The sequence below is a fragment of the Bufo gargarizans genome, chromosome 4, assembly GCF_014858855.1.
Source record: "Bufo gargarizans isolate SCDJY-AF-19 chromosome 4, ASM1485885v1, whole genome shotgun sequence".
In the NCBI taxonomy this organism is placed as follows: Eukaryota; Metazoa; Chordata; class Amphibia; order Anura; family Bufonidae; genus Bufo; species Bufo gargarizans.
Window position 1 is genome coordinate 537,512,064 of NC_058083.1, and position 16,551 is coordinate 537,528,614.

Sequence of the window (16,551 nt, forward strand, 5' to 3'; positions counted from 1 at the left end):
AACTCAGAGGATATCCCCTCAATGAGACCTTCACATGTGACTCCACCATACAGACTATGGCCAGAGAAAGCAGGCACAGGAACTCAGAGGAGATCCCCTCAATGAGACCTTCACATGTGACTCCACCATACAGACTATCGCCAGAGAAAGCAGGCACAGGAACCCAGAGGAGATCCCCTCAATGAGACCTTCACATGTGACTCCACCATACAGACTATGGCCAGAGAAAGCAGACACAGGAACTCAGAGGAGATCCTCATATTGAGACCTTCACATGTGACTCCACCATACAGACCATGGCCAGAGATAGCAGGCACAGGAACTCAGAGGAAATCCCCTCAATGAGACCTTCACATGTGACTCCACCATACAGACTATGGCCAGAGATAGCAGGCACAGGAACCCAGAGGAGATCCCCTCAATGAGACCTTCACATGTGACTCCACCATACAGACTATCGCCAGATAAAGCAGGCACAGGAACTCAGAGGAGATCCTCTCAATGAGACCTTCACATGTGACTCCACCATACAGACTATGGCCAGAGAAAGCAGGCACAGGAACTCAGAGGAGATCCTCTCAATGAGACCTTCACATGTGACTCCACCATACAGACTATGGCCAGAGAAAGCAGGCACAGGAACTCAGAGGAGATCCCCTCAATGAGACCTTCACATGTGACTCCACCATACAGACTATCGCCAGAGAAAGCAGGCACAGGAACCCAGAGGAGATCCCCTCAATGAGACCTTCACATGTGACTCCACCATACAGACTATGGCCAGAGAAAGCAGGCACAGGAACCAAGAGTAGATCCTCTCAATGAGACCTTCACATGTGACTCCACCATACAGACTATAGCCAGAGAAAGCAGGCACAGGAACCCAGAAAACATCCCCTCAATGAGACCTTCACATGTGACTCCACCATACAGACTATGGCCAGAGAAAGCAGGCACAGGAAACCAGAGGAGATCCCCTCAATGAGACCTTCACATGTGACTCCACCATACAGACTATCGCCAGATAAAGCAGGCACAGGAACTCAGAGGAGATCCTCTCAATGAGACCTTCACATGTGACTCCACCATACAGACTATGGCCAGAGAAAGCAGGCACAGGAACTCAGAGGAGATCCCCTCAATGAGACCTTCACATGTGGCTCCACCATACAGACTATCGCCAGAGAAAGCAGGCACAGGAACCAAGAGTAGATCCTCTCAATGAGACCTTCACATGTGACTCCACCATACAGACTATAGCCAGAGATAGCAGGCACAGGAACTCAGAGGATATCCCCTCAATGAGACCTTCACATGTGACTCCACCATACAGACTATGGCCAGAGAAAGCAGGCACAGGAACTCAGAGGAGATCCCCTCAATGAGACCTTCACATGTGACTCCACCATACAGACTATCGCCAGAGAAAGCAGGCACAGGAACCCAGAGGAGATCCCCTCAATGAGACCTTCACATGTGACTCCACCATACAGACTATGGCCAGAGAAAGCAGACACAGGAACTCAGAGGAGATCCTCATATTGAGACCTTCACATGTGACTCCACCATACAGACCATGGCCAGAGATAGCAGGCACAGGAACTCAGAGGAAATCCCCTCAATGAGACCTTCACATGTGACTCCACCATACAGACTATGGCCAGAGATAGCAGGCACAGGAACCCAGAGGAGATCCCCTCAATGAGACCTTCACATGTGACTCCACCATACAGACTATCGCCAGATAAAGCAGGCACAGGAACTCAGAGGAGATCCTCTCAATGAGACCTTCACATGTGACTCCACCATACAGACTATGGCCAGAGAAAGCAGGCACAGGAACTCAGAGGAGATCCTCTCAATGAGACCTTCACATGTGACTCCACCATACAGACTATGGCCAGAGAAAGCAGGCACAGGAACTCAGAGGAGATCCCCTCAATGAGACCTTCACATGTGACTCCACCATACAGACTATCGCCAGAGAAAGCAGGCACAGGAACCCAGAGGAGATCCCCTCAATGAGACCTTCACATGTGACTCCACCATACAGACTATGGCCAGAGAAAGCAGGCACAGGAACCAAGAGTAGATCCTCTCAATGAGACCTTCACATGTGACTCCACCATACAGACTATAGCCAGAGAAAGCAGGCACAGGAACCCAGAAAACATCCCCTCAATGAGACCTTCACATGTGACTCCACCATACAGACTATGGCCAGAGAAAGCAGGCACAGGAAACCAGAGGAGATCCCCTCAATGAGACCTTCACATGTGACTCCACCATACAGACTATCGCCAGATAAAGCAGGCACAGGAACTCAGAGGAGATCCTCTCAATGAGACCTTCACATGTGACTCCACCATACAGACTATGGCCAGAGAAAGCAGGCACAGGAACTCAGAGGAGATCCCCTCAATGAGACCTTCACATGTGGCTCCACCATACAGACTATCGCCAGAGAAAGCAGGCACAGGAACCAAGAGTAGATCCTCTCAATGAGACCTTCACATGTGACTCCACCATACAGACTATAGCCAGAGATAGCAGGCACAGGAACTCAGAGGATATCCCCTCAATGAGACCTTCACATGTGACTCCACCATACAGACTATGGCCAGAGAAAGCAGGCACAGGAACTCAGAGGAGATCCCCTCAATGAGACCTTCACATGTGACTCCACCATACAGACTATCGCCAGAGAAAGCAGGCACAGGAACCCAGAGGAGATCCCCTCAATGAGACCTTCACATGTGACTCCACCATACAGACTATGGCCAGAGAAAGCAGACACAGGAACTCAGAGGAGATCCTCATATTGAGACCTTCACATGTGACTCCACCATACAGACCATGGCCAGAGATAGCAGGCACAGGAACTCAGAGGAAATCCCCTCAATGAGACCTTCACATGTGACTCCACCATACAGACTATGGCCAGAGATAGCAGGCACAGGAACCCAGAGGAGATCCCCTCAATGAGACCTTCACATGTGACTCCACCATACAGACTATCGCCAGATAAAGCAGGCACAGGAACTCAGAGGAGATCCTCTCAATGAGACCTTCACATGTGACTCCACCATACAGACTATGGCCAGAGAAAGCAGGCACAGGAACTCAGAGGAGATCCTCTCAATGAGACCTTCACATGTGACTCCACCATACAGACTATGGCCAGAGAAAGCAGGCACAGGAACTCAGAGGAGATCCCCTCAATGAGACCTTCACATGTGACTCCACCATACAGACTATCGCCAGAGAAAGCAGGCACAGGAACCCAGAGGAGATCCCCTCAATGAGACCTTCACATGTGACTCCACCATACAGACTATGGCCAGAGAAAGCAGACACAGGAACTCAGAGGAGATCCTCATATTGAGACCTTCACATGTGACTCCACCATACAGACCATGGCCAGAGATAGCAGGCACAGGAACTCAGAGGAAATCCCCTCAATGAGACCTTCACATGTGACTCCACCATACAGACTATGGCCAGAGATAGCAGGCACAGGAACCCAGAGGAGATCCCCTCAATGAGACCTTCACATGTGACTCCACCATACAGACTATCGCCAGATAAAGCAGGCACAGGAACTCAGAGGAGATCCTCTCAATGAGACCTTCACATGTGACTCCACCATACAGACTATGGCCAGAGAAAGCAGGCACAGGAACTCAGAGGAGATCCTCTCAATGAGACCTTCACATGTGACTCCACCATACAGACTATGGCCAGAGAAAGCAGGCACAGGAACTCAGAGGAGATCCCCTCAATGAGACCTTCACATGTGACTCCACCATACAGACTATCGCCAGAGAAAGCAGGCACAGGAACCCAGAGGAGATCCCCTCAATGAGACCTTCACATGTGACTCCACCATACAGACTATGGCCAGAGAAAGCAGACACAGGAACTCAGAGGAGATCCTCATATTGAGACCTTCACATGTGACTCCACCATACAGACCATGGCCAGAGATAGCAGGCACAGGAACTCAGAGGAAATCCCCTCAATGAGACCTTCACATGTGACTCCACCATACAGACTATGGCCAGAGATAGCAGGCACAGGAACCCAGAGGAGATCCCCTCAATGAGACCTTCACATGTGACTCCACCATACAGACTATCGCCAGATAAAGCAGGCACAGGAACTCAGAGGAGATCCTCTCAATGAGACCTTCACATGTGACTCCACCATACAGACTATGGCCAGAGAAAGCAGGCACAGGAACTCAGAGGAGATCCTCTCAATGAGACCTTCACATGTGACTCCACCATACAGACTATGGCCAGAGAAAGCAGGCACAGGAACTCAGAGGAGATCCCCTCAATGAGACCTTCACATGTGACTCCACCATACAGACTATCGCCAGAGATAGCAGGCACAGGAACTTAGAGGAGATCCTCTCAATGAGACATTCACATGTGACTCCATCATATAGACTATGGCCAGAGAAAGCAGGCACAGGAACCCAGGGTAGATCTCCTTAATGAGACCTTCACATGTGACTCCACCATACAGACTATCGCCAGAGAAAGCAGGCACAGGAACTCAGAGGAGATCCCCTCAATGAGACCTTCACATGTGACTCCACCTTACAGACTATGGCCAGAGAAAGCAGGCACAGGAACTCAGAGGAGATCCTCTCAATGAGACCTTCACATGTGACTCCACCGTACAGACAATGGCCAGAGAAAGCAGGCACAGGAACTCAGAGGAGATCCTCTCAATGAGACCTTCACATGTGACTCCACCATACAGACTATAGCCAGAGATAGCAGGCACAGGAGCTCAGAGGAGATCCCCTCAATGAGACCTTCACATGTGACTCCACCATACAGACTATGGCCAGAGAAAGCAGGCACAGGAACTCAGAGGAGATCCCCTCAATGAGACCTTCACATGTGACTCCACCATACAGACTATCGCCAGAGAAAGCAGGCACAGGAACTCAGAGATCCTCTCAATGAGACCTTCACATGTGACTGCACCATACAGACTATGGCCAGAGATAGCAGGCACAGGAACTCAGAGGAGATCCCCTCAATGAGACCTTCACATGTGACTCCACCATACAGACCATGGCCAGAGATAGCAGGCACAGGAACTTAGAGGAGATCCTCTCAATGAGACATTCACATGTGACTCCATCATATAGACTATGGCCAGAGAAAGCAGGCACAGGAACCCAGGGTAGATCTCCTTAATGAGACCTTCACATGTGACTCCACCATACAGACTATGGCCAGAGAAAGCAGGCACAGGAACTCAGAGGAGATCCCCTCAATGAGACCTTCACATGTGACTCCACCATACAGACTATCGCCAGAGAAAGCAGGCACAGGAACCCAGGGTAGATCTCCTCAATGAGACCTTCACATGTGACTCCACCATACAGACTATGGCCAGAGAAAGCAGGCACTGGAACCCAGAGGAGATCCCCACCACGATACCCTCCATACAACTGAACCAACAGGAGGCGCTGAACCTGACCTGATGCTTGTATAAAAAAAATAATATATTTCGTATATATGCTTAACGATCAGATCAGGATCAGCGCCCCCTGCTAGTGCAGGAGGACGGTGGGTCTCCATGTCCACACATACAGATCAGGCCTGGGGTCTGTTTGCACTTGGTGCCAGCACTTCCAGCCCTTGGGCGGTACATACATGCAGACACAGTGGCGTCCGGTCACCTCTGGAGGACTGCACTGCTGATTACAGGCTGTCAGTCAGGTTCCATGATTTGCTGCTTTTCACCAGATGGCGACATTCATGAGCTATTTGGCCACGTGTACACGGAGACTGCTTGTGCTGGGCAATGACTCCACATTTCTAAAACACTAGCGACAAGAGAGCGGCGAGAAATCACCTCACAGGTCATCCGTGCTCACAAGCATGGCGTGACCTGTACAACCTTCCTCACGCATGACAACAATGACACCAGGAGTCCACACGTGTGCCCAGTACATCCCTGTGAGTCCTTGGACTTCTACAGGGCTCATGACGGTCAGCGACATGACACAGACCACGCTCTTCAGGCAAATCATTGAATGGTCACACTCACCAAGAGGCAGAACAAGGAAGCGAATGTAGCTGAGCCAGTCCGGAGTCTTCCCAGCGATCTGCTCCACGAAGAACCGAAGGATGACACTGAGGTAACTCTGGTCACCAGCAACCACAACTTTAACCGGTGGAGGCATCAATGAGTTACAGTTACAGCTGGAGAGGAGACACAAACTCAGAGACCACGGCAAACCCAAGACTAGTGTTGAGCGAACTCGTGCTTTCAAGTTTGATGTACAAGGTTCAGATTATCTAAGAATCCCGTTATGGTCCATAGAAGCGGAATCCATAACGGAATTCTATGGCGGCGTGCACCACGGAAACCTATAAGAGGCATTATGTATTGTTGGCCATTGACTTCTATTATGACGGAATGTAATACATAACGCCTCTTCCGGGCTTCCGTAGTGCACACCGCCATAGAATTCTGTGGAAGCGGAATCCATAACAGCTTCTTAGATAGTCCGAACCTTGTACACCGAACTTGAAAGCACGAGTTCGCTCAACACTAAGACTAAAAGACACATGGCATGATGGTGGTAACCAACTGTGGATACAGGCGACTATAGAGACACGTAATGACGTTTACTAACCATCTGTGAATATATGTGACTCATAAGAGACGTGGCATGATGGTACAAACCATCTATGGATACATGTGACTACAGGAGACATGTAATGACATGTACTAACCGTCTGTGGATACATGTGACTAGAAGAGACGTGGCATGGCGGTTCTAACCATCTATGGATACATGTGACTAGAAGAGACGTGGCATGGTGGTTCTAACCATCTATGGATACATGTGACTAGAAGAGACGTGGCATGATGATAATAACCATCTGTGGATACATGTGACTCATAAGAGACGTGGCATGATGATAATAAACATCTGTGGATACATGTGACTATATGACAATACATGTGACTGCAGAAGATGTGGTATGATGTGTACTAATATATGTGACTAGAAGACGTGGTATGATGTGTTCTCACTATATGACAATACATGTGACTGTAGAAGACGTGGTATGTTGTGTACTCACTATCTGAGGATACATGTGACTGTAGGAGACGTGGTATGATGTGTTCTCACTATATGACAATACATGTGACTGTAGAAGACGTGGTATGATGTGTTCTCACTATATGACAATACATGTGACTGTAGAAGACGTGGTATGTTGTGTACTCACTATCTGAGGATACATGTGACTGTAGGAGACGTGGTATGTTGTGTACTCACTATATGACAATACATGTGACTGTAGAAGACGTGGTATGACATGTACTCACTATATGAGGATACATGTGACTGTAGGAGACGTGGTATGATGTGTACTCACTTTCTGAGGAAACTTGTGACTGTAGAAGACGTGGTATGATGTGTACTCACCATCTGGGGATACTTGTGACTGTAGGAGACGTGGTATGTTGTGTACTCACCATCTGGGGATACTTGTGACTGTAGGAGACATGGTATGACGTGTTCTCGCTATATGACAATACATGTGACTGTAGGAGACGTGGTATGACGTGTTCTCACTATATGAGGATACATGTGACTGTAGGAGACGTGGTATGACGTGTTCTCGCTATATGACAATACATGTGACTGTAGGAGACATGGTATGACGTGTTCTTGCTATATGACAATACATGTGACTGTAGAAGACGTGGTATGACGTGTTCTCACTATATGAGGATACATGTGACTGTAGGAGACGTGGTATGACATGTACTCACTATCTGGGGATACTTGTGACTGTAGGAGACGTGGTATGTTGTGTACTCACCATCTGGGGATACTTGTGACTGTAGAAGACGTGGTATGATGTGTTCTCACTATATGACAATACATGTGACGGTAGGAGACGTGGTATGACGTGTTCTTGCTATATGACAATACATGTGACTGTAGGAGACGTGGTATGACGTGTTCTCACTATATGACAATACATGTGACTGTAGGAGACGTGGTATGACGTGTTCTTGCTATATGACAATACATGTGACTGTAGGAGACGTGGTATGACATGTACTCACTATATGACGATACTTGTGACTGTAGAAGACGTGGTATGACGTGTTCTCGCTATATGACAATACATGTGACTGTAGGAGACGTGGTATGACATGTACTCACTATATGACGATACTTGTGACTGTAGGAGACATGGTATCACGTGTTCTCGCTATATGACAATACATGTGACTGTAGGAGACGTGGTATGACGAGTTCTCACTATATGAGGATACATGTGACTGTAGGAGACATGGTATGACGTGTTCTTGCTATATGACAATACATGTGACTGTAGGAGACGTGGTATGACGTGTTCTCACTATATGAGGATACATGTGACTGTAGGAGACATGGTATGACGTGTTCTTGCTATATGACAATACATGTGACTGTAGGAGACGTGGTATGATGTGTTCTCACTATATGACAATACATGTGACTGTAGGAGACGTGGTATGACGTGTTCTCACTATATGAGGATACATGTGACTGTAGAAGACGTGGTATGATGTGTTCTCACTATATGACAATACATGTGACTGTAGGAGACGTGGTATGACATGTACTCACTATATGGCGATACATGTGACTGTAGAAGACGTGGTATGACATGTACTCACTATATGGCGATACATGTGACTGTAGGAGACGTGGTATGACGTGTACTCACTATATGAGGATACATGTGACTGTAGGAGACATGGTATGACGTGTTCTTGCTATATGACAATACATGTGACTGTAGGAGACGTGGTATGACGTGTTCTCACTACATGAGGATACATGTGACTGTAGAAGACGTGGTATGATGGGTTCTCACTATATGACAATACATGTGACTGTAGGAGACGTGGTATGACATGTTCTCACTATATGACAATACATGTGACTGTAGGAGACGTGGTATGACATGTACTCACTATATGACAATACATGTGACTGTAGGAGACGTGGTATGACGTGTTCTCACTATATGAGGATACATGTGACTGTAGAAGACGTGATATGATGTGTTCTCACTATATGACAATACATGTGACTGTAGGAGACGTGGTATGACGTGTTCTCGCTATATGACAATACATGTGACTGTAGGAGACGTGGTATGACATGTACTCACTATATGAGGATACATGTGACTGTAGGAGACGTGGTATGACGTGTTCTCACTATATGACGATACATGTGACTGTAGGAGACGTGGTATGATGTGTTCTCACTATATGAGGATACATGTGACTGTAGGAGACGTGGTATGACGTGTTCTCACTATATGAGGATACATGTGACTGTAGGAGACGTGGTATGACGTGTTCTCACTATATGACAATACATGTGACTGTAGGAGACGTGGTATGACGTGTTCTCACTATATGAGGATACATGTGACTGTAGGAGACATGGTATGACGTGTTCTTGCTATATGACAATACATGTGACTGTAGGAGACGTGGTATGACGTGTTCTCACTATATGAGGATACATGTGACTGTAGGAGACGTGGTATGACGTGTTCTTACTATATGAGGATACATGTGACTGTAAAAGACGTGGTATGACATGTACTCACTATATGACAATACATGTGACTGTAGGAGACGTGGTATGACATGTACTCACTATATGACAATACATGTGACTGTAGGAGACGTGGTATGACGTGTTCTCACTATATGAGGATACATGTGACTGTAGAAGACGTGATATGATGTGTTCTCACTATATGACAATACATGTGACTGTAGGAGATGTGGTATGACGTGTTCTCGCTATATGACAATACATGTGACTGTAGGAGACGTGGTATGACATGTACTCACTATATGAGGATACATGTGACTGTAGGAGACGTGGTATGACGTGTTCTCACTATATGACGATACATGTGACTGTAGGAGACGTGGTATGATGTGTTCTCACTATATGAGGATACATGTGACTGTAGGAAACGTGGTATGACGTGTTCTCACTATATGAGGATACATGTGACTGTAGGAGACGTGGTATGACGTGTTCTCACTATATGACAATACATGTGACTGTAGGAGACGTGGTATGACGTGTTCTCACTATATGACAATACATGTGACTGTAGGAGACGTGGTATGACGTGTTCTCACTATATGAGGATACATGTGACTGTAGGAGACATGGTATGACGTGTTCTTGCTATATGACAATACATGTGACTGTAGGAGACGTGGTATGACGTGTTCTCACTATATGAGGATACATGTGACTGTAGGAGACGTGGTATGACGTGTTCTCACTATATGAGGATACATGTGACTGTAAAAGACGTGGTATGACATGTACTCACTATATGACAATACATGTGACTGTAGGAGACGTGGTATGACATGTACTCACTATATGAGGATACATGTGACTGTAAAAGACGTGGTATGACATGTACTCACTATATGGCGATACATTTGACTGTAGAAGACGTGGTATGACGTGTTCTCGCTATATGACAATACATGTGACTGTAGGAGACGTGGTATGACGTGTTCTCACTATATGAGGATACATGTGACTGTAGAAGACGTGATATGATGTGTTCTCACTATATGACAATACATGTGACTGTAGGAGACGTGGTATGACGTGTTCTCGCTATATGACAATACATGTGACTGTAGGAGACGTGGTATGACATGTACTCACTATATGAGGATACATGTGACTGTAGGAGACGTGGTATGACGTGTTCTCACTATATGACGATACATGTGACTGTAGGAGACGTGGTATGATGTGTTCTCACTATATGAGGATACATGTGACTGTAGGAGACGTGGTATGACGTGTTCTCGCTATATGAGGATACATGTGACTGTAGGAGACGTGGTATGACGTGTTCTCACTATATGAGGATACATGTGACTGTAGGAGACGTGGTATGACGTGTTCTCACTATATGAGGATACATGTGACTGTAGGAGACGTGGTATGATGTGTTCTCACTATATGAGGATACATGTGACTGTAGGAGACGTGGTATGACGTGTTCTCACTATATGACAATACATGTGACTGTAGGAGACGTGGTATGACGTGTTCTCACTATATGAGGATACATGTGACTGTAGGAGACATGGTATGACGTGTTCTTGCTATATGACAATACATGTGACTGTAGGAGACGTGGTATGACGTGTTCTCACTATATGAGGATACATGTGACTGTAGAAGACGTGATATGATGTGTTCTCACTATATGACAATACATGTGACTGTAGGAGACGTGGTATGACGTGTTCTCGCTATATGACAATACATGTGACTGTAGGAGACGTGGTATGACATGTACTCACTATATGAGGATACATGTGACTGTAGGAGACGTGGTATGACGTGTTCTCACTATATGACGATACATGTGACTGTAGGAGACGTGGTATGATGTGTTCTCACTATATGAGGATACATGTGACTGTAGGAGACGTGGTATGACGTGTTCTCGCTATATGAGGATACATGTGACTGTAGGAGACGTGGTATGATGTGTTCTCACTATATGAGGATACATGTGACTGTAGGAGACGTGGTATGACGTGTTCTCACTATATGAGGATACATGTGACTGTAGGAGACGTGGTATGATGTGTTCTCACTATATGAGGATACATGTGACTGTAGGAGACGTGGTATGACGTGTTCTCACTATATGACAATACATGTGACTGTGGGAGACGTGGTATGACGTGTTCTCACTATATGAGGATACATGTGACTGTAGGAGACATGGTATGACGTGTTCTTGCTATATGACAATACATGTGACTGTAGGAGACGTGGTATGACGTGTTCTCACTATATGAGGATACATGTGACTGTAGGAGACGTGGTATGACGTGTTCTCACTATATGAGGATACATGTGACTGTAAAAGACGTGGTATGACATGTACTCACTATATGACAATACATGTGACTGTAGGAGACGTGGTATGACATGTACTCACTATATGAGGATACATGTGACTGTAAAAGACGTGGTATGACATGTACTCACTATATGGCGATACATTTGACTGTAGAAGACGTGGTATGACGTGTTCTCGCTATATGACAATACATGTGACTGTAGGAGACGTGGTATGATGTGTTCTCACTATATGACAATACATGTGACTGTAGGAGACGTGGTATGATGTGTTCTCACTATATGAGGATACATGTGACTGTAGGAGACGTGGTATGACATGTACTCACTATATGACAATACATGTGACTGTAGGAGACGTGGTATGACATGTTCTCACTATATGACAATACATGTGACTGTAGAAGACGTGGTATGACATGTTCTCACTATATGACAATACATGTGACTGTAGAAGACGTGGTATGACGTGTTCTCACTATATGACAATACATGTGACTGTAGGAGACGTGGTATGACATGTTCTCACTATATGACAATACATGTGACTGTAGGAGATGTGGTATGATGTGTTCTCACTATATGACAATACATGTGACTGTAGGAGACGTGGTATGACATGTACTCACTATATGGCGATACATGTGACTGTAGAAGACGTGGTATGACGTGTACTCACTATCTCTGGATGCGAGTGATGATACCACTGAACGCTGCCTGGACATCAGCTGAAGAACAGGTGGAGACGGTCAGAAGTTTCCCATGTAGGTGTTCTCTGAGATACTGCATAATTAGAAGGAGATCTGGGTTACAGGTGACCAGGGTAGAAGACCTAGATAGAGGCAGCACTCGGTGTATGGCTTCTCAGCACTACATCATGGTCGGGGGCTGAGGTAAAGGATGTCCGAACAGAGCTGGATCCTATAAAGTGTGACTATGGAGTCTCTGATCACTTAGACCTCATTCTGTCTGACAAAGCCACCGTGACATATGTATACATTGAAGACTTGTTAGACATGTTTGTGTGAGACCTTGTCCATTTATATCTGGTGGAATCAACAAAGAAACTTGTCTGAAATGTTTGTGGAAATCCGACGCTCATAGACTGAAGTAAGAGACAGGTGTGAGATATGGACAAGCTGTTGTCCCACTTATTTGACCTGAAAATAAAATGTTTCTGCAATATGAAGCTCTTTAAAAAGTATCACAATCTGACGACTTGTATCAGCAATACATTCATTTCCGCTGTGAACAGGAGACTCAGAACAATGGATATTTAGTGAAAATGTCCTTCTTTGTGCAAAAAGGGGTTTCTGTTGTGTCAGCAATTGTTCCAGGAGGGGATATAGCTCCCTGCAGCATTGTGGCCACTGCGTGGTTGTAAGGATGTGGGGCAAGGGATCTTAAATGTTTCTCTGCTATGTTGTAAATTGCATAAATACTGCAACATCTCACTTTGGTCAGTAGATGGCAGCAAAGGGTGAGATGGAAAAAGTCTACATTGGAGCTGCCTATCAGAGGAATACTAATAATCTATTTAGTTAGCAAAGTTGGAAAATATCTAATTTATGGGCTGTTTTAGACCCTTACAAGTGTGATAGCAAACTGAATATGCAGGTTTGACACTGCACTTAGCAAATGACTTATTGCATCACACTCTCCCTGTGCAAGGGGAGGAGGTGCCTCTAGGAGCAGAAGTGAGCAGACGGAGGCTGTGCTTGGTGCTGCTGGAAACCAGAAGGAATCGTCTCTGCAGAATCTGGAAGGGAATGGACTGGCTCACGGTGGAGACTGGCAACAGCACGAAGAGGAGGTTTGCAGCGACGACCCCCAGGAGTGTCGTGTCTGTGGGATCCAGTTCTGGAGTGGACCAGGAAATAAGATCAAGCACCAAGAAACTGCTCAAGGAACTGTAAATGCGGCTCTGCCACGTCACATTGCACCACACTGTTGAAGTGGCATTTGGACATGCAATAACGTTCCGAGTACAGTTACATTGCAGTGTACGGGCTGCAAGCTAATGCATAGCCCTAAGGGACGTATCTGCTGACACCTTCCTATCTCACTGGCTGCTCATAGGGTGCTATATGCTGGGAGCTGGAGTAAGGATTACAGCTACAAGAGACAGACATCATTTCCCTGTGGATTACAAATAGTATTGCACAAATGTAACACCCCAGAGTTGTGTTACTACACGCCTCTAGCCCGCTACTATCTCCTAGGAGCCTTTATACTGTCATCAGATATGATTTTGCTTATGTCTTCCACAAATGTGCATATAAATCTATAGTAAATGCAATTGTTCATGTAATTAGCCTGGTTACCAGCAGGTGGCAGCAACTCATTGGCAGGTACAAGTTACAGTTTAGTGTATCTAAGCTGGAATAGTTTATTCCAGCTTAGCTCCCCCTCTTTAGAGGGGTGGGCTGGACCCACATCCTGCAGTATGGGTGGAGAAGGAAGTTAGTGTGAGTGTGTCATCCACCCCTGCTAGGGGAAGGGTGTGTGATAGTGTTCAGGAGTACCCCTTCTTAGGGAGGACAGCAAGGACATAGTCTCGGCTGAGACATGTCCATATATATCCCAGCTAGAGCACCTTCAGCTCTGCTGGATGAAGAGAGCAGAAACTACAGACCAACTCCAGAGTTCCAGGAAGAAAGCGAATTCTCTGTCCCCTTCATTTTTTTCACGTACTAGCAAACCCTCATCCGATGAAATACATAGGCTTCACTAAATGTGGAAGCCATCCTTGTAAAACATGCGGATTCGCCGCACCAGTGAAAACCTTCCACAATTCAGTTACCTTTTCTGTTAAATCTTATATCAATTGCAACACAACAGGAGTTGTTTATATCATAAAATGTGAATTGTGCAACTTGCAATATGTAGACAGCACGTCAATCGTATCACTAATCCGTCATGCACAAACATTTCAAATGTAGCGACACTTCATTCATGAACAGATGCTATGCCGTGGGAAGAGCGGTAGCTCCCCCTAGAGGTGGTGCCGGGAGAAGCACATTGGATATGCGGACTCAACACTAGATTTCCACTAGAGTTACTAGTTATTCCGAATTAATGGAATATTCATTTAATTATATACTTTTTTGTTAATTATTTTTTTATTAATTTTCATTTCTTTTTTCATATAACATAGTTCTTTAATATCCGCCATTTATATATTGTGACTCACATCATAGAATCAGGACTCTAGTTTGTCTCTTTCCTCTGTTCACACGATGCGTTTTTATGGCCAAACAATAGGTCTTGATTTCTAGAATATTTATGAATCAGGAATTGGACATCGAAGACACTGACGCGGTTCACAGAACGTCTTCTATGTAATCAGAGGATAGAATCACTAATGCCTTCCCAGGTAATGAGGCGTCCTCCCTCCCGGTGAGCTGGACCACGTATAGAAACCACAGAGCTCGGCATGTTGTATCAGTTATGACCAGGGTCTGAAACGCGTAAACTGCTGTTGGAGGGGGAGGACTTGTCCACACGTTTTAATGTAGTTACCTGAAATACAGAAACAGGCAGCGCAACTGCACTGAAGAGCCGGAGCTGCTACCTCGTTATCAAGGCCTTGCCCATTTTGTTCCGCGCACAAGGGGTTAACTAAAATTCAGGTGAGCTGGAACTTCACTGTGGACAGTGGCCTCTACAGCACCCGTCCCTTAACACTGACCTCCATAGCGGACCGTCCCCTTAACTGTGACCTCCTCCGTTCCCTGCCCCCTTTACAGAGACCTTAACAGCACCCGTCCCTTTAACAGTGACCTCCACAGCATCCTGTATCCCTAACAGTGACCTCCACAGCACCCGCCCCTTTAACAGTGACCTCCACAGCATCCTGTATCCCTAACAGTGACCTCCACAGCACCCGCCCCTTTAACAGTGACCTCCACAGCACCCGTCCCTTAACACTGACCTCCATAGCGGACCGTCCCCTTAACTGTGACCTCCTCCATTCCCTGCCCCCTTTACAGAGACCTTAACAGCACCCGTCCCTTTAACAGTGACCTCCACAGCATCCTGTATCCCTAACAGTGACCTCCACAGCACCTGCCCCTTTAACAGTGACCTCCACAGAGGCCTGCCCCTGCGGTGGCCATAGGTCTGGTTTTAGGCAGAACATTACGGCTTTCAGACTCCCTGTCCTCCGTCCGGCTAGGGCCTGGACGGACACAAGGATGTCCTTTTGAACAGCTCACTCTCGGACAGCAGCACTGTGGTGTCTGAGTGTGAGCTGTATGGAGAAAGTCCCCCCCCCCCCGCAGCTGACAGAAGTTGATTTTTACCTTAATTTTTTCAATCCCCGGCGGCTGCGGAGTGGGAGGGTGCGGGGCATAACCAGATAAGGGGCGTGGCTTGGCAGCACCTGGGGGCAGAGTTATGGCTTGAATGTGATGTAGGAGGGGTGGGTGGACACATTGTGGCAGGGGGCGGGCCTGGGCTCCTTCCTGCAAGAATAACCCCCTCTGGGCACCTTACTGGCTCATTTGCATACCAAATAAACTGGATTTTCAGAGGATAAAAACATCTATTGCTGG

The 16,551-nt window shown here is 46.4% G+C and overlaps 1 protein-coding gene across 1 annotated transcript in view; it reads right to left on the reverse strand.

Annotated features, from left to right (window-relative positions):
* Positions 1 to 16,551, reverse strand: part of LOC122935570 (phosphofurin acidic cluster sorting protein 1-like) — a 163,848-nt gene that overhangs the window by 44,533 nt on the left and 102,764 nt on the right. Inside the window, exons 15-16 of the mRNA XM_044291334.1 lie at positions 12,675 to 12,778; positions 6,079 to 6,233 (exon numbers count right to left, since the gene is read on the reverse strand). Of these exons, the coding sequence (XP_044147269.1) occupies positions 6,079 to 6,233; positions 12,675 to 12,778 (259 nt within the window). The remainder of the gene's footprint in view (positions 1 to 6,078; positions 6,234 to 12,674; positions 12,779 to 16,551) is intronic.